Source organism: Ovis aries, chromosome 17, assembly GCF_016772045.2.
Source record: "Ovis aries strain OAR_USU_Benz2616 breed Rambouillet chromosome 17, ARS-UI_Ramb_v3.0, whole genome shotgun sequence".
In the NCBI taxonomy this organism is placed as follows: Eukaryota; Metazoa; Chordata; class Mammalia; order Artiodactyla; family Bovidae; genus Ovis; species Ovis aries.
Window position 1 is genome coordinate 51461734 of NC_056070.1, and position 21366 is coordinate 51483099.

A 21366-nucleotide genomic window follows, 5' to 3' on the forward strand; every position below is an offset into this window, starting at 1 on the left:
GATGGCGCACCTGCCATCGGGTATGGTGGCCTGCCCTGCGGCTAGCACCCTTAGGCACATGCATGAACTTGACACCCAGCTCGACCTCTCTCTGGTCTCTCCCGCTCCCCTGCCCCCTGGCTCCGCCCACTCCCTCGGGCTCCCCAGGCCCAGCTGGAGGAACAGGTTGTCTCTCCAGGCTCTCAGCCACCCGCCCAGCCTGGCCAGGGCCCAAGTTTCCCTTCCAGCACCGGAGGCCTCCTGCCCCCTCCCACCGCAGCTGCGGCTGAGCTGGAGAGAGCAGCCCGGGTGCGCACAGGGTCGGGTCGCTGGATGCGCGCCATCCAGGGCATTTGGGGATTTTTCTGGGCCCAGTGCAGGCCCTAGAGAGGTGCTCCATTAGAGGAGATTGAGTGTAAGAACCCTTACCTGGGTTACTGCCCGCATGTGTGACCCCCTCTCCTGCGGGCTACCCCCACCAGCAGGCACATAGGTCCAGCAGGAGCTGTCTCTCCCAGGAGAGATGGGGCGGGGGGGGGGGCGGTGTACAGCATACACAGCCTCCATCCCTCCTGCTGGGCCCACAGCGGGCACCTCTCATCGCTGCCAACACACTCCCGCTCACCCGGCTAGGTCTTCAGAACCTCACCCCTTCGTCATCTGGAGGTGGCCCCAGGGAGGACACCTGCCTGCTGTTCCCATCCCAGGCCCAGCGTTCCCAAGTTGTTAGCAGCCGCTTACTCCCCGGTTCCCCCACCCCACCCCCCAGCTCCCATGGGTCTTCCAGCCTGATACCAAGTCTCAAGGGAGAGGTTTGGTGCTTAGGACTGATTTCAGCAGCGAGAGGCCACAGGAGAACACTGTGAAGACAGCCTGGTCTTTGGCTGTGTCTGCAGGCAGTTCTCAGGCCTGAGAATCTAGGGTCAATCATTGCTCCTCTTCTGGTGCTCAGCGTGTGTTGCGAAGGTTAAGGTCACAGCCTGCAGCCCATCTACCTGGGCTCAGGGCTCCTGCTCGCTGGCTTTGAGCCTTTAACCTGGTGACTTCGCCTCTCTGAGCCTCTGTGTTCCCATCTGCAAAATGGGGATAATCCTCATCAGTTCCTGGAAGGGTGTTAGGAGGATAAACAAGTCAGTCCACACAGTGCTCTTAGTTGGACCCCCCATAGGAGAGCTGTTCTGTTATCTGCAGCTGCAGCGGCCGTGAGGTCAAGGGGTCAAATCCTGACTTGGCCAAATGTTTGCTGGCAACCCTAGATAAGTCCATCAACGTGTCTGTACTCAGCTCCCATTCCACAGCGCCGGGCCTGGGTGCTCTCTTCCTCCCAAGTCTGCAAGGAGGCTCGTTGAGTTCGTGCTTTCAAAACACCCGGCCCAGTGCCCGGATGTGGAACTCGCTAGTATACAGGCTGACCTGTGCATGCTGTCATCCCAAGCATGTGGGCTCCTAGCCGCACCTGCCAGAGCACACGTACACGGGTCTCAGCAAACTGTTCCGACCGCCTTCATCATCTAAAGAGATCAGCAAGCCTCTTCTGGAAAGGGCCAGATAGTAAATATTTCAGGCTTTGCGGGCCAGTCTCTGTCGCAACTCCTCAGCTCTGCCGTAGATGATAAATAAGTGGGTAGACGTGACCACGTTCCGGTACAAGTGTACACGCAAAATCAGGCGATGGGTGGGCCCCTTGCTGCCACCTCCATCCCCTGGTTGGGAGGTTTGTCCAGGCCCCTCGCTCACCTGGGGCCGGGCCAGCGCCTGTGTCTTTCCAGGGCTGAAATCAAGGGTCTCAGAGAGGCCCCCAGCCCACTCCCGAGGCACACTTGTGCTCAGGAGGACATTAGCAGAGTCAGAGTGGTGCCTGGTCTACCGACTTGGGGGAGCTCCACCCTAGGAGCCCCCCACCTCCCCATCACTGTTGGTCGGGACCCTCCTCTGGCCGAGGCTGGTGCTGCAGGCAAGGGGAGGGGCGCTCATTTGAGCAGGGCAGCCAGGGCTGGGGGCCTGAGGGCTGGCTGAGCAAGGCTGACTACCTGCCCTGCCTCACCCCTCAGCAGAGAAGCCTGTGTTCTTCCCGGCCTTTGCAGCTGAGGGCCAGAAGCTGCCCGCGGACCCCTCGTGCTGGACATCAGGCCTGCCCTTCCCCGTGCCCCCTCGCGAGGTGATCAAGGCCTCTCCGCATGCCCCTGACCCCCTGGCCTTCTCCTATGCCCCACCTGGTGAGTAGTTCACCCCAGCCTGGCCTCCTCCACGAGTCAGCCAGCAGGCAATCACTGGGTACCACCAGTCACCCACCAATCACTGGGCACTGCTTGGAACTGCATGCAGAAGGGTCTTAGAGTCTGACGGGTCCTAATGGGAGGGATGGCTGGTCAATGAAGGGAAAGGGGGCTCCGCTGAGGTTTGAGGAATCTCCAGCATGACAACGGAAGCACTGGTACTAGGGAGCCGTGGGAGGTGCTTGAGCTGATGATGAGAGAGGCAGGTTTGGAGTGGGAGCACCAGCTCCCACCAGTGACTTAGAGCTGGAGAATGAGCAGGTCGAGAGAAAAGTGTAAGTAGGGGAGGAGACAGCGTTGGCTTACAAATATAGTCAGGCTGGATTTAGATCTTGAGGTTCCCAGTCCTGCTCGGCCCTACCAGCTATAAAAGGGGCAAGGCTAGAGGTGGATGAGGACTTTAATTAGCAAAGGTCATCCTCAGCAGAGCTGATCCTGCAGGACTTATGAGCCAAAAGAGCCAGAAAAACAGGGAAGGGTATGCCAGGCAGTGGGAACAGCATGTGCAAAGGTCCGGAGGCAGGAAAGAGCAGGCGAAGCTTGAGACACTGAATCAGACTGCCATGGTGGAAGCGCAGTGCCCAGTGAGCCTGGGGAGACCATACCTGCAAGGTCAGGTGAACCTGAAAGCTGTGTCACAGGCTAATATCTTACCCTGGAGGCAGTGGGGAGCCACAGAAGGGTCCGCAGGGGAGGCGGGAGGAGCAGGTGAGTCAGTAGACTTTGAAAAAGACCCTTTTGGTTCCTGTGAGCGGAGTGAGCTATTGGAGGGTAAAGGAGGGGTGGGGAGACCAGTTAAGGAGTCTAGGGAGAGTGGAGGGACCTGGTCCAGGACCCGGAGGTGGGGTGGATGGAGGGAGGTGGGGTGGGTGGAAATAGTGGTGTCTGAACCAAGGATGCAGACAGCTCCCCAGGGCAGAGTTGGGAGAGGAGCAGTAGGGGGGCATGTGTGGACAGGCACTTCCCTGGACAGGACAGGGACACGGTGGGGAGAGGCCCCGGGGGCTGTATCTCTGACTGCTCTGGAGCCCCATGAAGGACAGACATGTGCCCTGCAGGTCACCCGCTGCCCCTGGGCCTCCACGACAGCGCCCGGCCCGTCCTGCCACGGCCACCCACCATCTCCAACCCACCGCCCCTCATCTCCTCCACCAAGCACCCCAGCGTCCTCGAGAGGCAAATGGGGGCCATCTCCCAGGTGAGGTGGGAGGGCCAGCCCCCCAGAAATACCTGTGCCAGCTGGTGCCCAGAGAATAGCCCCTTCCTCTTTCAAGGGTTTGGCCTTTCCATCTGTACAGTTGGGGGAGGGGTCGCTGGGATCGATGGTGTCTGGGTGGGGGCCAGGCACCCAAGTGGCTAGGTCCAAGCTGGCTGCAGCCTGCCCCAGGCTTCAGGACCTTGGGAGGTCACCCCATGGGGCATTCAAGAGCGGGGGCACTACATCCAGACTGTGCGGCCTTCAGCAAGTTACTTAACCTTTCTGCACCTCCCTGTGAAACGGAAGAGCACGCTCACTAGACACCCAGCACCAGCATGTGCAAAGCCTTGGTCTGCCTGCCCCTTCATCTCCCTGACCTGCCACCGTGTGTTGCAGGGCAGGGGCAAGGCTTCCACCTTGCCCAGATGCTCGTGGGCACCATTTCCTTTAAACCAGATCATGATGGCCACCACACAGGTGAGGGCCCTGAGGCTCAGGAGAGGCAGTGACTTGTCCACAGTCACTCAGAGGAGCAGCAGGGCCGGGATTTGAGCCCCAGGCCTCTCTGACCTGTGTGTGGTCCCGAGGCTCCCCTCCTCTTGCGCTCTCATGAAAGCGGGTGTCAGGAAGCCCTGGTTGAAGCCTCTGGGACCCATGACCTCTGCCCCCACAGGGAATGTCGGTGCAGCTCCACGTCCCATACTCAGAGCACGCCAAGGCCCCCGTGGGCCCCATCGCCATGGGGCTGCCCCTCGCCATGGACCCGAAGAAGCTGGGTAAGGATCCAGATCCCCCAACCTTGACGGCCGAGGCTCATCTCCCACCCTTTGTGTCAAGGGGTGAGGGAGGGCAATTTGGCCTTTGGGACTCTGGCCTGAGCATGGGGGGAAGGACCCCCAGCCCCTGGGTAGGGCGGGGAGGGGGGCCATGCCTCCAAATCCCTGCCCTGTGGCTCTGCTCACCGCTCTCGCCCATCCCCAGCACCATTCAGCGGAGTGAAGCAGGAGCAGCTGTCCCCACGGGGCCAGGCAGGACCCCCTGAGAGCCTGGGGGTGCCTACGGCCCAGGAGACATCCGTCCTGAGAGGTGAGGGCGTGGGAGCTGGGCACGAGGCACGGTGTCTTGCCCTCATCCCTGTGGCTGCCCCTCCATCCCAGGGAGGGTCGAGGCAGGAATAAGACCCCTTATCCAAACCCTGTCTGAGAAGTGTCAGCTCTCAGAGGGTTTGACAGTCTCTCTTCCCAAGTGTCTGTCTCTCCATTTAGGGGCGGGGGGACTCTGCATTGAGACACCACGAGTGGAGGTGGTCACCTGGTCCTTGCAGGTCACCAGGAGCACAGTTGGGGTGGCCCTGGGTCCGGCTCTTAAGCCCTGTGTCTCATGTCTTCCAGGGACGTCTCTGGGCTCGGTTCCAGGCGGAAGCATCACCAAGGGCACCCCCAGCACGCGGGTCCCCTCCGAGAGCCCCATCACGTACCGTGGCTCTATCACCCACGTAGGTGTCCGGGGCCACAGCATGCGGGACCAGGGTGGGACTCGCAGGCAGCATTCTGGACGTGGCCCCGATTGTGGACAAAGCAGTGGGCAGCCCACCCACTCCCTGCCGGCATCCCTGTGCGGCCCCCGCCCCAGTGGATGGGGTGGCTTCCTGGGGTTACCCGCTTGTTCTCTGAGCATTCATCTTCTCTCCTGGGAGCCAGGCATTTAATGTGCTGAACAAAAACCTCGAGGGCCCCCGAGGAGCTGGCAGGGTAGTGGAGGGAGGCAGACCGGTGAAAACTGAGCAGTGGTTTCAGACTTTGAGTCAAACACTGCGATTAAGAGCATCCAATGCTGCCGAGGCCACATAGACAGGGGAGCTGGGGGAGACCTCTCAGAGCTGTGACCCCTTTAGGAACCTCAGGGAACAGCATTCTGGGCCCGGGGAAGAGCACTCCCTCCCATACGTGTCTGAATGATGAAACTTCAGGCTGCAGGCTCTGACAGTGAGGTGTCTTTGCACCCCAGAGGCCTCAGATCCCACCACGGAGGGGGCCCCTCATGCTTCAAGTTTCTCTAAGACCTGTCGGTTTTGAAATCACCAACTTACAAAGGCAGCTGCCAGGTACCTAGGGCCAAAGGCAGGCCACACACTCACCCAGGCAGGGGACCGACACCCCCAACTCAGTTTCGAAACCCTTTTGGTAAAATTGTCTCTCGCTGAGTCATTCTCCTATTGAGTTGAGTCGTTCAATTTTGTCTGACTTTTTGCAACCCCATGGACTGCAGCGTGCACACCAGGCCTCCCTGTCCCTCACTATCTCCCAGAGTTTGCCCAAGTTCATATTCATTGAATCAGTGATGCCATTTAACCATCTCATCCTGTCACCCTCTTCTCTTTTTGCCTTGAATCTTTCCCAGCATCAGGGTCTTTTTCAATGAGTTGGCTTTTTGCATCAGGTGGCCAAACTATTGGAGCTTCAATTATCAGTCCTCATACAGAGTAGGGATTCTTAAATCACTTTTTTTTGGCATGTGGGATCTTAACTTCCCAACCAGGGATTGAACCCGCACCCCTTGCATGTGAAGTGCAGAGTCTTAACCACCAGATAGCCAGGGAAGTCCTGCTGAGTCATTCTCATAGAGTGGTTTGGGATTAAAGGTCGCCATCTGAAGTGCCTGGGCATCCGTTGGCCTCTGCTTTCCAGGTGGCCGTGACCCGAGCCATGTCGGTCATTCACACCCCTGTGATGGTTGTTGGCAGAGGGTGGCAGCTGCCAGATGTGTGCGGGTCAGACTTTCCCACAGCCTCTTGACCAGGTGGTGATGAAATCTGTGCAGGCAACACAAACACACAGACTCACACGTACACAAACACACACACAAACTCGTACACACGTAGACTTATAATGGGTGTGCTTATGTCAGCTGCCCCTGGGGAGGCCTTTCCTGATGACATGCAGTTGGCTCCTCTGCCCTGTGCCCTTTTGAGGAGAGAGGTGACTGCCCACCACTGGACCGTCACCCAGACTGAAGCCCATTTATTCTACGCTGTTTGTGCACAAGTCTTCTAAAGTGTGACCAGGGGATCCTGTCTAGGGTGTCTGCTTTGAGACGTCTGGGGAGACCTGTCCGGAGACCTGTTAGGGCATTTTGTTTTTCTCCTCCTTGAAGACCAGGATTTGGGATAAAAGCCCAGGGGGTGCCAGTTGTTGCCCTTACCCCACAGAAGGATGTTTCTTGGCAGAGATGCTCCCATGGGGAGACTCGAAGGGCACCAGTCCCGGGCTTGGCACACGGTCAGACTCACATCTCTGAATCGGCTCTTGGATTCATAGAAAGAGAAGAGAGACGTCTTGACCTGGGGACAGCTTGTCTGTGCCAGGCGCCTTCAAGAGTCGCAGACAGAGATTGCATCTGTTTTGCAGATGTACAGACTGAGGCTCAGAGAGGCAAAGTGACTTGACAAAGGTCACACAGCAACTCGCCGGTAAAGCTGCTGTTTGCCATCCAGCAGTCTGGCTCCAGATTGATATTCTGACCCTCACACTCATGTTCTTGGAAGTCACCCAAGGCAGGATGCTACCCCATGGGGCCATCTTCTGTCTGCCTGAATACACCCCTCGATAGGAAGCACACTCCCTCTAAGGCCGTAGTTCCTGATGGGGCCAATTTTACCTCCAGGGGACACTGGGCAGTGTCTAGGGACGTCTTTGATCGTCACATCTGGAGGGGCAGGTTGAGGGGATCACATGGCATCTAGTGGGTAGAGCCCAGGGTGCCGGGGTAGGGGCGCTGCTAAGCATCCTACAGTGTCCAGGGTGGCCCCCACCACAGAGAAGCATCTGGCCCCGCAGGTCACAGTGCCAAGATTGAGAAACCCTGTGTCAGAGCTCAGATTTCTGGTGTCCCGCCCTGATGTGAGTCCCCATTCTCGTTTGGGGAGCGACACGCGGTCACAGGCACGTGGACTGACATCCCAGCATCCAGGCTCTGAGAAAGTATAAGTCACGTAGTACAAGTAGAAGCACAGGCCCGGGACCAGACTGCCTTGCTTCCCAGCCTGGCTCTGCCCTCGTTTAGCCAGGTGACCCTGGGCGAAGCTACCTGGTGTCTTGGTGCCTCGGTTTCCTCATCTGAAATAGGCTCAGTAGTACCTGACTGAGGGCTGTTTCCAGGATTAATTAATAATATCGCTGATGTTTGTTCCGTGTGGTTGTGTTCTGGAGGGCTCTGCCTCCCCCATTTTTTCTTTTTTCTCTTGGCCACACGGCAGCTTGCGGTATCTTAGTTCCTCAGCCAGGAATTGAACCTCAGTGCCAGCAGTGCAAGCATGGAGTCCTAACCGCTGGACCGCCAGGGAATTCCCTCTGCCTTCCCTTTTGAAGCCGCATGTGTATGAACACGTATGCAGTGATATACACATGTGTGCCTGTGTGGATTCGGAAGGCACACGTGCACACATGCTGGTCATGTCTGGCGAGTTGGGGGTGGGTGCGGTCCCTGGCCAGAGCCTGCAGGTGATCACCCGCCTCCACACCCCCAGGGCACGCCGGCCGATGTCCTGTACAAGGGAACCATCACCAGGATCATCGGTGAGGACAGCCCGAGCCGCCTGGACCGCAGCCGGGAGGATGGGCTGCCCAAGGGCCACGTCATCTACGAGGGCAAGAAGGGCCATGTGCTATCCTACGAGGGTGAGTGATGCCACCATGGCTATGAGAAGCTGGTGGGCGGGCAGGGGCTGGGCAGGCCGTCCCGTTCAGGGCTCTTTGATGTCCGGCAAGGACTCCTGAGGAAGAGGACCAATGGGGACCTACAGGTGGTTGTTCATCTGGTCACTTGATGTTTACTGGGGGCCACCCATATGCCAGGGGCTGGGGGTCCAGCAGATGAAGCCCCCTCAGAAGGCTCTCAGGACAACCCCCCCTCCCGAGGTACAAATGGAAAGTCACCTTGTTAATCTTGTCATTAAACCTGTCTGTATCCACTGTGGCTTATTCACCAAACCCCAGACTTTGGTGTTTCTGGAGCTGGTCAAGAGAGAATTTTCCAGAAAATATGGTTGGGGTTAAAGGGCAGCCAGATGTCTTCAGAAAACAAGTCTGGGGGAGTGTGTTGCCCTCCTGTCAGCTGTGTGTGGTTGAGAGCCGAGGAGGAGTGTGTTCCCATTTTCCAGGTGTGGGAGCTGAGGTACAACGATGTCCAGTGGCCCCTCAAAGAACAGGATCCCTGGGACGGGGGTAGGGGAAGTCTTTGGTCCATTGAGGGGGGTTCCTCACGAGGCAGGGCTGGGGTGACACCAGGAAGCACAATCAGAGAGGTGGTGACCTCCCCGTCCCTGTAGGTATGTAAGTCACGTAGGTATGTAAGTCAGAGCAGGTAAAGATCAGCCTTAGCTGCCTCCCACCTCTCCTTCGTTCTTTACAGTTTAGGAAGCAGACTTACGGCCAGCCTTGCGAGTGAGGGAACAGGCCCAGGGAGCAGAAGCCCCAAGCTCACACCCCTAGGCCTCTGGCCCTGGCAAAGGCTGCGCTCTCTGATTGACGGCACGAGGGTGGCAGGCAGGGGCGGTAACTAGTGACACGCTGCCCCCTTACGCCCTAGGCCCCCCACTTCAGCGCTCCTCACTCCACTCACCCTCCCTGGGTTCCGCTTCCCCACCCGGGAGCCCTGCCTGGAAGGAATTAAGGGAATCAAGGGCTGAGATGTCAATTTCCTGGCAGCCTTGGGCACCCAGGGGTGCAGAGATAAAAGCCGCTAATGGGCGCCCCTCTCAGCCGCTGGCAGCCGTAGAGCCGCAAATTGCTTCTCCTCCAATGGGCGGGTGCTTTTTCTTCACTATCCGCCTCCACCGGCCCAGCACCCAGCCCCCATGGCCCCCCAGGTCCTGGGAAGCGGAGGTGGTACCATGGGGCTTAGGTACTTGCCTTTCTCTGCTACCGAGTGGTGGAGACAGCCTTGGGGACTGGCTGTCAGTCGCGTTCTGACAGTACCTGGCTGAGTGCCCTGGGGGATGGCCAGGGGCCCTGAGAAGGGCAGACAGAGAGGCAGTTCAGGGTGTTGTGAGTGGGGAGCCCTGGGTGGCATCCCGGCTCAGGCCTCCAGATCAGTTCTTGAGCCCCTGCAGGCCTTAGGCTTAGCATCCGCAGAATGGGTGTCTGTCAAGGCCTTTCATTTCTCATGTGCTTCCTGGGGCCTGGGGACTAGTGATGCCAGTGGCAGGCAGTAGATGGCAGGGAGACTATGGCAACCCTGGGAGTGACGGCCATCTCTACAGGGGCCCCTGCCTCTGTTCTCCGGCAGCTGATTGTCACCCTGTAACAAGTGCAAGCTCGCCAGCCAGACTTCTGATCTCTCCATTTTTATCTGACGTCTCCTGGTGTTTAAACATCAGCAATCAATTTTGAGAAAAATTAGGAGCGGTGATACCATCTATCCGCCAGCCACTAGTTTGTAACCCCGTGGAGGAGCTCCTGCTCTGAGGATCCCTCGGGGTCGTGATGGAAATCCGTGAGAGCCAGGGTACCCGTTATTCTAAGGGGCCGGCCTGGGGCATGCAGGACTTGCTTCTGATACCCACAGACTCCGCCACCCCTGGAAGGAGAGGCCAACTCAGGATCCCCCAGCCCAATGGGCAAAACGGAACCGTGGCCTCCTCGGGGGCCCCCTCCTGGCTGCTCAGACCCATGGCCATGGCACATGGCCAGCACCCATGTGCCCAGCCTGATGTGCCCGCCCTCTGGGCTCAGCCTGGCTGGATGAGGCCACCCGTGCTGTGGACCCTCCTTGTCCCTCCCACGTCTAACCAGACACACACTCTCCCCACGTGGACACAGATGCACGTGGTGTTTTGCATGTGGCCTCATGTTCACAGTGGACACACACACACAGTGTCACACGTTGCACACACACAGACCCACATTGACACACAGGGATGGTTGTGCCAACCCTGCATGTTCACACTCAGCTGGTGCATCTTTGCTCACATGCACGTGGTTCTGCACGTTCACGTCACACGTCCGCTCCCACGAGTGTTTGTCTGTGCACACTCACATGCCTGTGGACAGTCAAAGGTGCAGACCCACCAACCAGCAGAGCAGGCCCTGGGCTGGACTGCCGGCTGGGGGTTCCTGCGGGAAGGCCCAGCTGGGCCCGGCTTCAGCCGCGTGGCTGACGGGCTCTCGTGACGGGGGTCCGTTTGAGCCGCTGTCGCCCTCCGGCCCTCCAGGTTGCTGGCCCTGGGCTCGGTGCACACAGCCTCCCGGGGCTGCCCTGCATCGTGACCGTGGTCTGGTTTCCAGGTGGCATGTCCGTATCCCAGTGCTCCAAGGAGGATGGCAGGAGCAGCTCAGGCCCTCCCCACGAGACGGCCGCCCCCAAGCGCACCTACGACATGATGGAGGGCCGCGTCAGCCGGGCCATCTCCTCAGCCAGCATCGAAGGTGTGTACCCTGCCCGGCTCCCGATTCTGGGGGTGGAGCAGGGGCCGTAGGACCTGCCCTGGGGGCTTCCCCACTTGCTGGGTTACATCAGCTCCCCCTGGGCGGAGTGCGGGAATAGTTATCCCGACTTTACAGATAGGAAAGCTGGGTGTTTCTGAGGCTCCGTCCAGAGGTGGCACAGGGCCCAGAAAGCGGGCCACTTGCCAGCTGGGCCCTCTATCGCCACCACCATTAACATCAGCTCGGGGACTGGGTGGCTGGAGGGACCTGCTGGAGGGAGGCAGGGGCTGTAGACCCTGGCCAGTCACTGCCCAAGGCCGGGTCAGGGAGCCGTGGGACGATGCTGTCGCCCGCCCCCTCCAGGTCTCATGGGCCGCGCCATCCCGCCCGAGCGACACAGCCCCCACCACCTCAAAGAGCAGCACCATATCCGAGGTTCCATCACGCAAGGTACGCTGCCCTCTGCTCCCGGCGTGCCCAGCCACTGCACCCTTGGGGCAGCTGCAACAAGCCCTCGGGTTTACAGTCAAGATGGGCAGGGGAGGGGAGGCATACCAGAGTGCCGTGGGCACCCAGAGAAGGCGTATAACACACGTGTGCATGACAGGTACGAGTGCAGGTTGAAAGGCAGAGCAAGGCATGAAAACCAAACTCGAAAGCAAACTACTGCCCATCACCCTTCACTCTTATTTACTGAGCATCTCCTGTGCTCTGTGCTGGGTGCCACCCCAAGTGCTCTCTGTTCATCATCTTATGGAACAGCCTCCGAAAGGAAGACACCCACATTCTCCTGGCTGGTCAGTGGCAAGCCAGGTACTTTTTAACATGCTTTGTATCTGTATCATCCCACTGAATGTGAATGACTTGGTGAGGTGCTTCAGTTAATACTCCCATTCTATATATGAAGAAGTTGAGGCTCAGAGAGGTCAAGTCATGTCACACAGCAAGTGAGGACTTGAACCCAGGTAGTCAGGCTTCAGAATCTCCCCCAGGTTAGGATGAGCAAGGTGGGAGGCAAGTACACACGGGTCAGTGCCCCCTCCTCCCTGGCAGGGATCCCGCGGTCCTACGTGGAGGCCCAGGAAGACTACCAGCGCCGGGAGGCCAAGCTCCTGAAGCGCGAGGGCACGCCGCCACCGCCGCCTCCGCCCCCTCGGGACCTGGCTGAGGCCTACAAGGCCCGGCCCTTGGAGGCCCTGGGTCCCCTGAAGCTGAAGCCAGCCCACGAGGGCCTGGTGGCGACGGTGAAGGAGGCCGGCCGCTCCATCCACGAGATTCCACGGGAGGAGCTGCGGCGCACGCCCGAGCTGCCCCTGGCCCCCCGGCCGCTCAAGGAGGGCTCCATCACGCAGGTACGGGGGCCAAGGTCGGGGCAGAGGATACCAATAGGCATGGCTCTGGCCCCTGTAAATGGGGGAACTGAGGCCTGGACTTGTTGTGTGCCACACCCAAGGTCACACAGCTGCTCACTGCTGAGTTGTCATTAAATCCATTCCAGGGTCCATAGCAGGGGCTTTATATTATACGCATGACCTCATTCAGTTGTATTTACAGCCCAGGAGAGTCATACCCAGGCTTCCCAGGTGGCTCAGTGGGTAAAGAATCCGCCTGCAATGCAGGAGACACGGGAAACAAGGGTTTGATCCCTGGACTGGGAAGATCGCCTGGAGAAGGGCATGGCAACCCGCTCCAGTATTCTTGCCTGGAGAATCCCATGGACAGAGGAGCCTTGCAAGCTATAGTCCATGGGGTCGCAAAGAGTCAGACACGACTGAAGCATCTGAGCCTGAAGTCATACCCATCACCCCCATTCTTCAGATGGAAAAACTGAGGCCCAGAGAGGTCAAGAAGCTTGCTGAGAGCCCAGAGCTAGGTGTAATAAAGCTTGATTGCACCCTAAGTGTGAGCCAGGCGCTCGCTGCCTGAGAACTTGGCATCATGACTTATGTAACCCTCACAACAGTGTTGTGAGGTGTCCTCATTTTAGTGGTGAGGTAACAGGTTCAGAGAGGTTAAATAACTTGTCCGGGGTCACACAGCAAGTAAATGGCCATTGTGAATCTCAAATCCAGATGTCCTTACATCTGTAGCATCTTTGCATCTTGGCCTCCTCCGGCAGGTTGCATCCCCACCCCACCCCTGCGCCTATCCACTGCCTGTGGCACTGGGTCCCCCAGAAGCCCCAGCCTGGAAGGGGAAGACGAACTCTGACTCTGTGAGGAGCTGGTCCTTTTGAGGACCTAAGGACCACTATCTCTTCACAGGGTCAGATATGTGAACAGGAAGGAGAATGAGATCCATGGGGGACTGCATGGCTGAGAGGTGGTAGGGAGGTGTCCAGGGGGCCTCAGAGTTGAGTCAAGGCTCAGAAGCACCTAGGGAGAAGGCAGGAACGGTGGGAAGGCCGTCAAAGGCCAGGGGTCAGGTTTGGCGCTCAGCCTACAGGCAGTTGTGGGCCACTGGCAAGAGTCCATCATAGATCCAAAAGGGAGGCCAGTCTGATTCTAGAATATTCTTTCTAAAATGAGGGCATTTCCCCTTCTTAAGAAAGTAAGTAAAACATTTGTGAATAAAAGCAGAGTCATCTTACTTGCAAAGACACAGAGCCCACTGTACCCTGGGTTTCCCAGGCCTGCTTAGACAGGGTGGAGTCTTCTCCCAGGCAGCCGGGTTACAGTCTCATCATGATCCCTGTTCCTTCAGCTGCCCTTTCTGGCCCAAGAGCAGACATAACCTCAGCCCTGACCTCTGAGACTTGAACCTCAGAGTGGTGGAACTGGATTTTACGGCTGGATTTTCTGGCTTGGCTTTGGGTGGGTCAAGGAGGGTCCCAGACTGATGGGAAGAAGGCATTTACCCTCATGGGGTTGTTAAGTTTCTTTCCAGCAAATCCCAAGGGCCAACGAGGGTCCCCCACTTGCTTCAGGAAGGGCTGACCTCTGCACTTTGTGCCCCCTTCTTCAGCCCCCAGGGTGGCTCTGGGGGCCAGGGGGGGGCAGGGCAAGGGCAGGTGGGCTCATCTTAGGTTTAGCAAAGCCCTTCACCCCTGCCCCTGGAGCATGAGATGTCTCTCCCATTTCCTAGCAGAGAAACTGAGGCTCAGAGAGGTTGTGCCACTGGTGGTCACGTCCCCCTTTCCCTCCGCAACCCCGTCCCCCCCAGGGCACCCCGCTCAAGTATGACACCAGCACGTCCTCCACCGGCTCCAAAAAGCACGACGTGCGCTCCATCATCGGCAGTCCGGGCCGGACGTTCCCGGCTGTGCACCCGCTGGACGTGATGGCCGACACCCGGGCGCTGGAGCGTGTCTGCTACGAGGAGAGCCTGAAGAGCCGGACGGGTGCCGTCAGCAGCTCTGGGGGCTCCATCACCCGGGGGGCCCCGGTCATCGTGCCTGAGCTGGGAAAGCCGCGACAGAGCCCCCTGACCTACGAGGACCACGCGGCGCCCTTCGCCGGCCACCTACCCCGCGGATCACCAGTGACCACACGGGAGCCCACCCCGCGCCTGCAGGAGGGTGCGTGAGCCAGGGCCCGAGGAGGGGCGGGGCGCGGGGTGGGGCGAGGGCGGGGCGGGGGCGGGGCCGCCGTGGGCTCTAGTCTCCGAAAACTGCCTTGCGGTCCACCCCTTAGCTCAGGAACATCCTCAGGGCCACCACAGCCAGCCCACCTGCCAAACCTGTGGGTTCTGCCTCCAAACCATCCTCAGAATCCTCTGCATCTCCCTGCCTCCTCCAGTCCACCTGGCTTCCCTGACCACTCTCTTGTGCTGCTATAATCTGCTTCCCAAAACGGCAGCCAGAATACTTTTTTGAAATATTTACATGAGTTAAGCCACTGTTCTGCTTAAATCTTTCTAGTGACTTCTCACTGCTCTTAGGGGGAAAAATAAAATCACCGTTTTTCCGCCATGGCCATGCAGGATCCGGCTCCACCCGCCTTTCCATCTCACAGCTTTATCTCTGTTACTTGACCACACTCAGCTTTCTTGCTCAGGACCTTTGCACGTGCAGTTTCCCTATGCCTGAAATGCACCCTCCCCGCTTCAGATCTTTACCTAACTGGTTTCTTTTTGCCCTTCAGGACTCTGTTCAAATGTCACATTGTCAGGGAGGTTACTTATGGTCACCCTCCGCCTTCACTGTTCTGGTCACATTCTATCACAGTTTAAATTTTTCTTCAGAACATTTATTACCTTGAAATTCTTTTTTGATGACTAGTTGGTCATCTGCCTCCTACATTGAATGTCAGCCCCATGGGGGCCAGGGTTTTCCTGTTTGGTTTGGTGAGGGAGCCCCAGCTCTTAGAAAGTACTAGGCATATCATAGACACATGATAACTATTTTTGGCTGATTGAATGAATGAGCAGAAAAGGGAACAGAAGAATGGATGAGCTTTTTAAAAGAATAAAAAGCAGAAGCAAATGAGTGAATGAGTAAATAAAAGGAAAAATGAACTAGAGGCAAATGGCTGGACTAAGAGGCCTGGTTTCTGGGACCCCAGAGACCCCACTCTCAAACGATTTCCCATAAGCACTAGCTTCAGCAGCCCCCATGCAGGGGGTGGGACACCCGTGTCTGAGGTCCGATGCCATCCGCACTTGGCTCATCCCCACAGGCAGTCTCTCGTCCAGCAAGGCATCCCAGGACCGAAAGCTGACATCCACGCCCCGGGAGATTGCCAAGTCCCCGCACAGCAGCGTGCCTGAGCACCACCCCCACCCCATCTCGCCCTATGAGCACCTGCTCCGAGGGGTGAGCGGCGTGGACCTGTACCGTGGCCACATCCCACTGGCCTTCGACCCCACCTCCATACCCCGAGGAATCCCTCTGGATGCAGGTGATTGTTCCAGACCCAAGGAACCCTGTAGCATCAGTGTCAGCCCAAGGGCTCCTCAGGCATCAACTAAGCTCCACTAGAAGGGGAAACTGAGGCATGCAGGGCGGGGAGAGGGAGAGCCCCAACATTGCAGTCATGTCAGCAGTTGAGGTGAGAAAGAATTTCTCTTGGGGGGGTCTCAGGGTCATGCTGGGTTAAACATTTTTTCAATGGTTTTCTTTTCCTCTGAGACTTATCAGCGCCTTGAAAATTGCAAATGTATCAAAAGAGGGCTCAAGGGTGTGCATTCCCCAAACAGACATGATCTGAAAATCTGTGTAAAAGGACACAGCCCTTAGGTATTTTTGTGATCCACATTTCGGATACCCTGTGTTTGGGTGAATTTTGATCCCAAGAATATTATCAGTAAGAGGCACCCTCGGGTATGTTGGAGAGCAAGAGTTTTTCTACTTTGAGGCTGTCAATTCTGTTTTGTGGGAGTGTTTGGGAGAAGCTGTGGGGCATTAAGACAGGCAGAGGGGCATTCCCAGCCGAGGTGTGGGCCGGCCTGAACTTACTCCCCTTCTCCTGGCAGCCGCTGCCTATTACCTGCCCCGGCACCTGGCCCCCAACCCCACCTACCCACACCTGTACCCGCCGTACCTCATCCGCGGCTACCCCGACACGGCGGCACTGGAGAACCGCCAGACAATCATCAACGACTACATCACCTCGCAGCAGATGCACCACAACGCAGCCACCGCCATGGCCCAGCGAGCCGACATGCTGAGGGGCCTGTCGCCCCGAGAGTCCTCGCTGGCCCTCAACTACGCCACCGGCCCGCGAGGTGGGTGGGGCAGGGTGCTGCCAGGCACACGGCTGGGCAGGACCCTCTACCCAGAATCGGCCTTATCCCTGGTCTGCCCAGGTTCCTGAAAGCACAGGACACGTATGTGCCCATGCCTGTACACCTGTCCTTGCCGAGAGTGGTCACCGTAGAGTCCCAAGTGGTGTCACCTTGCTGAGAGCGCACACAGACCCAGCGGGTGGTTTAACTTACTAATGTATTTTGGCTGCACCTTGCAGCTTGTGGGATCTTAGTTCCCCGACCAGGGATCAAACCCAGGCAGTGAAAGCCCACATCTTAACCACCACACCGCCAGTGGTTTAGAGTTGTGTGTGGCTACATCCTGGATGGCACATGGGCTGTGCATGTGCCTGTGTGTCCTGTTGATGTATGTGGTCCTTTAAAAAAAAACTTGGAAATGTAAGGCTGTTTGAACTTCTTGTTCCCTTGATGAGCACCCAGCCTGTGGTTACTTTGCACATGAATATTACACTCTCTAGAAACACTTCTGGAATGTTCTTTCGGAACAACCAAGTCCTTGTTAGGGTCCAGTTGTTTTAAAACTGGTCACACTAGGTATTTCAAACAGTGGGGATTGAATACAAGCAACTGATGGCCTAGGGTCACAGGCAAAAGGGGCACAGCAGTGTATGCAGTGGCGCCACCTGCAAGCTACCTCTACTTCAGGGCTTGGGAGCAAAGGGAGGAGGGGCTGTGAGCAGCCGGCATTCAGACCTAGGGTGTGCACCAAGGAGGGAGCACGGGGCAGTGCTGCTTCTCAGAGGGTGCGCGGTGCTCCAGCGGGTGGTGCGGTCCAGCGAGCAGGCAGCCTGGCTCCTCTCCTCCCCAGTGGCTGCAGCCCCCACCCCACCTCCTCTCTCACAGGCATCATCGACTTGTCTCAAGTGCCACATCTGCCTGTGCTGGTGCCCCCAACACCAGGCACGCCAGCCACCGCCATGGACCGCCTCGCCTACCTCCCCACTGCACCCCAGCACTTCAGTAGCCGGCTCAGCAGCTCCCCGCTCTCCCCAGGTGATGCCCCCACCCCAGTGCTGGGCGTCCTTGGGCAGATGCCTTGGCCTCTCTGTTCCATCCCGGAACATGAGTTGGGGTGCGGGGGGAGCTTCCTGTCCTTGGGGCTGAGCCGCAGGCCTTTGGGCTTCCAGGAGGCCCCACTCACTTGACAAAACCCACCGCCACGTCCTCGACCGAGAGGGAGCGGGAAAGGGAGCGTGAGCGCGAGCGCGAGCGCGAGCGGGAGAAGTCCATCCTCACGTCCACCACCACCGTAGAGCACGCACCCATCTGGAGACCTGGTAGGACGGCTGAGCCCCCAGCCCTCGCCGCGGGGGCGGGGGTGGGGTCTTCACAGCCACACCACAGGTCTGATAGCACAGTTTGCCTCCCCCAGGTACGGAGCAGAGCGGCGGCGGTGCCGCCGGCGGCAGCGGCGGGGGTGGGGGCAGCAGCAGCAGCCGCCCCGCCTCCCACTCCCACGCCCACCAGCACTCGCCCATCTCACCGCGGACCCAGGACGCCATCCAGCAGAGGCCCAGCGTGCTGCACAACACGGGCATGAAGAGCATCATCACCTCCGTGGAGCCCAGCACGCCTACGGTCCTGAGGTGGGCCAGGTTGGCACAGGGGTGGAGACCGGCCCATGGTGGGTGGGGGGCTGGTCACTGGATACAGGTGGAGGGATGTGCGCTGGTACCAATGGGCCCGGGGATAAATGGGAGGGTGAGCGATGGGTGGGCAGAGTTGGGTGAGGAGGTAAATTGATGGATGATTTGGTTAGATGGATGGATTGTAATAGATTTGGATAAGTGGATATCCACTTATGTGGATGGATAAGTGGATGGATGACAGGTGAGTAGGTAGGCGCATAGGTGGGTCACTGGTAGATGGAGGGATGGCAGACTAGATGAATGGATAGGTGGGTGGACAGACAGATGATAGTGGGTGGACGAATGGATTGATGGTTAGAGCTAGGTGAATAGGTGGAAGAATTGATGGGAGGCTAATGGGATGGTTAGATGGTTAGATAGGTGGATGGAGGGTAGATGGGTGAATAGGCAGATGATGGGTTGGGTAAGTGGAGGAATGTGTAGTTGGGTTAGGTGGTAGGTGGGTGGGTGGGTAGATGGGAAGGTGCATAGTTGATGAGCTGGGTAGGTGGGTGGGGGTTGGGTCGATGGATGGATGAGTAGGTGGATGGGGAGGGTGGCTGGTGAGCAGCTGGGTAGGTTGTGGAGTTCAGGAATGGAGTCTGTGGAGCAGAGAGGAAGAGTCAGGTCGAGGGCTGTGAGGAGAGGCTCTCCTGCTCCTCCAGGGATTCAGCAGAGCCCCACAGGGAGGACGAGGTCAGGTGCCTCTTGTCTGGATCAAGGCCAGAGGTTCCCTGGATACTGGAGAACCTGCAGAGGGCCCGGATGTGTCTGGTCCCCAGAGTCCACTTCCTATCACAACAGGCCCGAGTCCCTGCTGGTGACCCACCTCCTACCACTGCCCAAGGCCTGTGGGCTGAGCTGCCTGACTGGGGACAGGAGTTTCCCCAGGGCCCTTCTCTGCCCAGGGACCTGTGTGGAGGCAGCTGCTTCTTCCAAAATGAAGCGTCCCTTCATGCAAGTCTCCCCACACTTGGCTGCTGTAAATCATGCCCTCCCCACCGCAATTCCAATTACAAAAAAACAACAACGTCATTTACCAGAAGCATCATCTTGGTGTCCTCCGAGTCAGTTCCCAGCAGTTACACAGAACAGGAGCACCTGACTACTTAAGAGGAGGGTGCCCAGACATGAGCTCCCACCAGCGACAGCCGGTGAGAAGCTGGAGCAGGAACAGCAAAGCCTTCCCCAGTAGCAGCTGAGGAAGACCCTTGAGGGTGAGGGTTAGTGAAAGACTTCCTCATGGAAACACTGGGCTAGAGAGAGAGACCAACGAGAGATAGTCGGGCCAGCTCATGTCCAAGCCTATTTCCTCGTCTGCAGCGTGGGGATAATTACACTAGCCTGTGAAGGTCAGAGGGAGTGCATTTGCGCATTTCTTCCTCCTGGTGGGCTTGCAGTGGGTCTCCTGCCCTGTGCTGGGTATGGGGGACACGGTGATGCAAGCCCTGCCCTCTTAGGGCTTATGGTTTAGACCAAGGCAGCAATCAGGGAAGGCTGCCTGAAGAAAGAGGCATGGGACTCTTGAGTAGCCAGCTCCAGCCCAATTGGAGTGAGGCGAGCACTCTGGGCAGAAGAGACAGCAAGGAGCCCTGGTTGGCCCCTGGTGGCTGAGGTGAAAGAACTGGGCGCCCCTGCCCTTTCCTCTAACCTCCCACCCTGGCCCACCATCAGGGCCTTTGCCCTTGGGGTTCTGATTCTTCACGGGGCTCACTCACTTCCTCTCGAGCTCATATGCCAGCCCCTCAGGGAGACACCCACCCCACTCATGCCTGAGAGCCCCCTTGCTGTTTGCTTGTTTTCCACCCAGAATCGTTACCTTCAAGCAAGTGCCACAATAATAGGAGTTTAATTTATCATGTTATCATATCAGCCTGTGTGTAGTGTGTCTCCTCGCCTAGAACATAAGGCACTTTTGTCTGTTTTGTGCACTGTCATATCCCTGATGTCTAGAACAGTGCCTGACATAGTAGGTGCTCAGTAAGGGTTGATGGGATGATGGATGGATGGATGGATGGGTGGCTGGATGAATGGATGGATGGGTAGATGGATGAATGGATGGATGGGTAGATGGATGGATGGATGGGTAGATGGTTGGATGGATGGGTAGATGGTTGGATGGATGGGTAGATGGATGGGTGGATGGATGGATGAGTAGATGGATGGATGGATGGGGTAGGTGAGGCCCTATGGCATGGGGTCTCACAGGCCACAGTTGGGAGGGTTTATTCTGGGGAACGAGGGAGCTATTCCGGGCAGTGGCGACCCCTCAAGGTGTCAAAGTGAGGGAGTGACCCTGCCTCAGCCTTAAGGGCCACAGCTGTGGCTCCTGCAGCTGCTGACCCTCCCTCTCTCCTCCCCCAGGTCCACCTCCACCTCCTCGCCTGTCCGCCCAGCTGCCACATTCCCACCCGCCACCCACTGCCCGCTGGGCGGCACCCTTGATGGGGTTTACCCCCCACTCATGGAGCCTGTCTTGCTGCCTAAGGAGGCCCCTCGGGTTGCCCGGCCTGAGCGGCCCCGCGCGGACGCTGGCCACACGTTCCTCGCCAAGCCTCCGGCCCGCGCCGGGCTGGAGCCTGCTTCCTCTCCCGGCAAGGGCTCCGAGCCTCGGCCCCTGGCACCCCCCGGCTCCAGCCACGCGGCCATCGCCCGTGCCCCAGCGAAGAGCCTCGCATCCCACCACGCCAGCCCAGACCAGCCGGCGCCCCCCGCCTCAGCTGCGGACCTGCACCGGGAAAAGACTCAAAGTAAACCCTTTTCCATCCAGGAATTGGAACTCCGTTCTCTGGGTAAGACCACCCTGACAGCGGCCACCTTCATAGACGCGATAATCATGCGTCAAATTGCTCACGATAAAGGGCCGCGAGAAGGAGGTTCGCTGGCCAACGACTCCCCTCGCGATGGTAAGACTTCCGGCCCCGCCGCCCACCCACCCCGTCTTGTGGCCTAAAGATATTTTCAGATCTCTGCTTTTTATTTTTCCCCTCCCCCCATTTTTCGTTGGTTTTGGTATTTTGTTTTGAAACTCGTCTTCGTCGATTGCACGCTCTGATGATTCCTCAAGCTGCGCCTACCCACCCTCTGATCGGAGCGGGGAGCACTTCATCATTTGCACATCGTTTTTATCATGATTTTTCTTTTTTCTTTTGGAT

At 58.1% G+C, this 21366-nt stretch overlaps 1 protein-coding gene across 28 annotated transcripts in view; it reads left to right on the forward strand.

The window, feature by feature from the left end:
- NCOR2 (nuclear receptor corepressor 2) overlaps window positions 1-21366 on the forward strand; it is a 235426-nt gene that overhangs the window by 202868 nt on the left and 11192 nt on the right. For 13 of the 28 annotated variants that reach the window (XM_060401093.1, XM_042234520.1, XM_042234523.1 and 10 more), the window contains 16 exons: window positions 2031-2195; window positions 3314-3453; window positions 4127-4229; window positions 4435-4539; window positions 4845-4948; window positions 7979-8129; window positions 10737-10877; window positions 11241-11327; window positions 11931-12229; window positions 14040-14394; window positions 15494-15715; window positions 16290-16541; window positions 17427-17576; window positions 17711-17860; window positions 17956-18178; window positions 20576-21117. In XM_060401093.1, the coding sequence (XP_060257076.1) occupies window positions 2031-2195; window positions 3314-3453; window positions 4127-4229; window positions 4435-4539; window positions 4845-4948; window positions 7979-8129; window positions 10737-10877; window positions 11241-11327; window positions 11931-12229; window positions 14040-14394; window positions 15494-15715; window positions 16290-16541; window positions 17427-17576; window positions 17711-17860; window positions 17956-18178; window positions 20576-21117 (3189 nt within the window). The remainder of the gene's footprint in view (window positions 1-2030; window positions 2196-3313; window positions 3454-4126; window positions 4230-4434; window positions 4540-4844; window positions 4949-7978; window positions 8130-10736; window positions 10878-11240; window positions 11328-11930; window positions 12230-14039; window positions 14395-15493; window positions 15716-16289; window positions 16542-17426; window positions 17577-17710; window positions 17861-17955; window positions 18179-20575; window positions 21118-21366) is intronic. The other 15 variants (XM_042234531.1, XM_042234538.1, XM_042234541.1 and 12 more) reach the window with 5 other exon arrangements.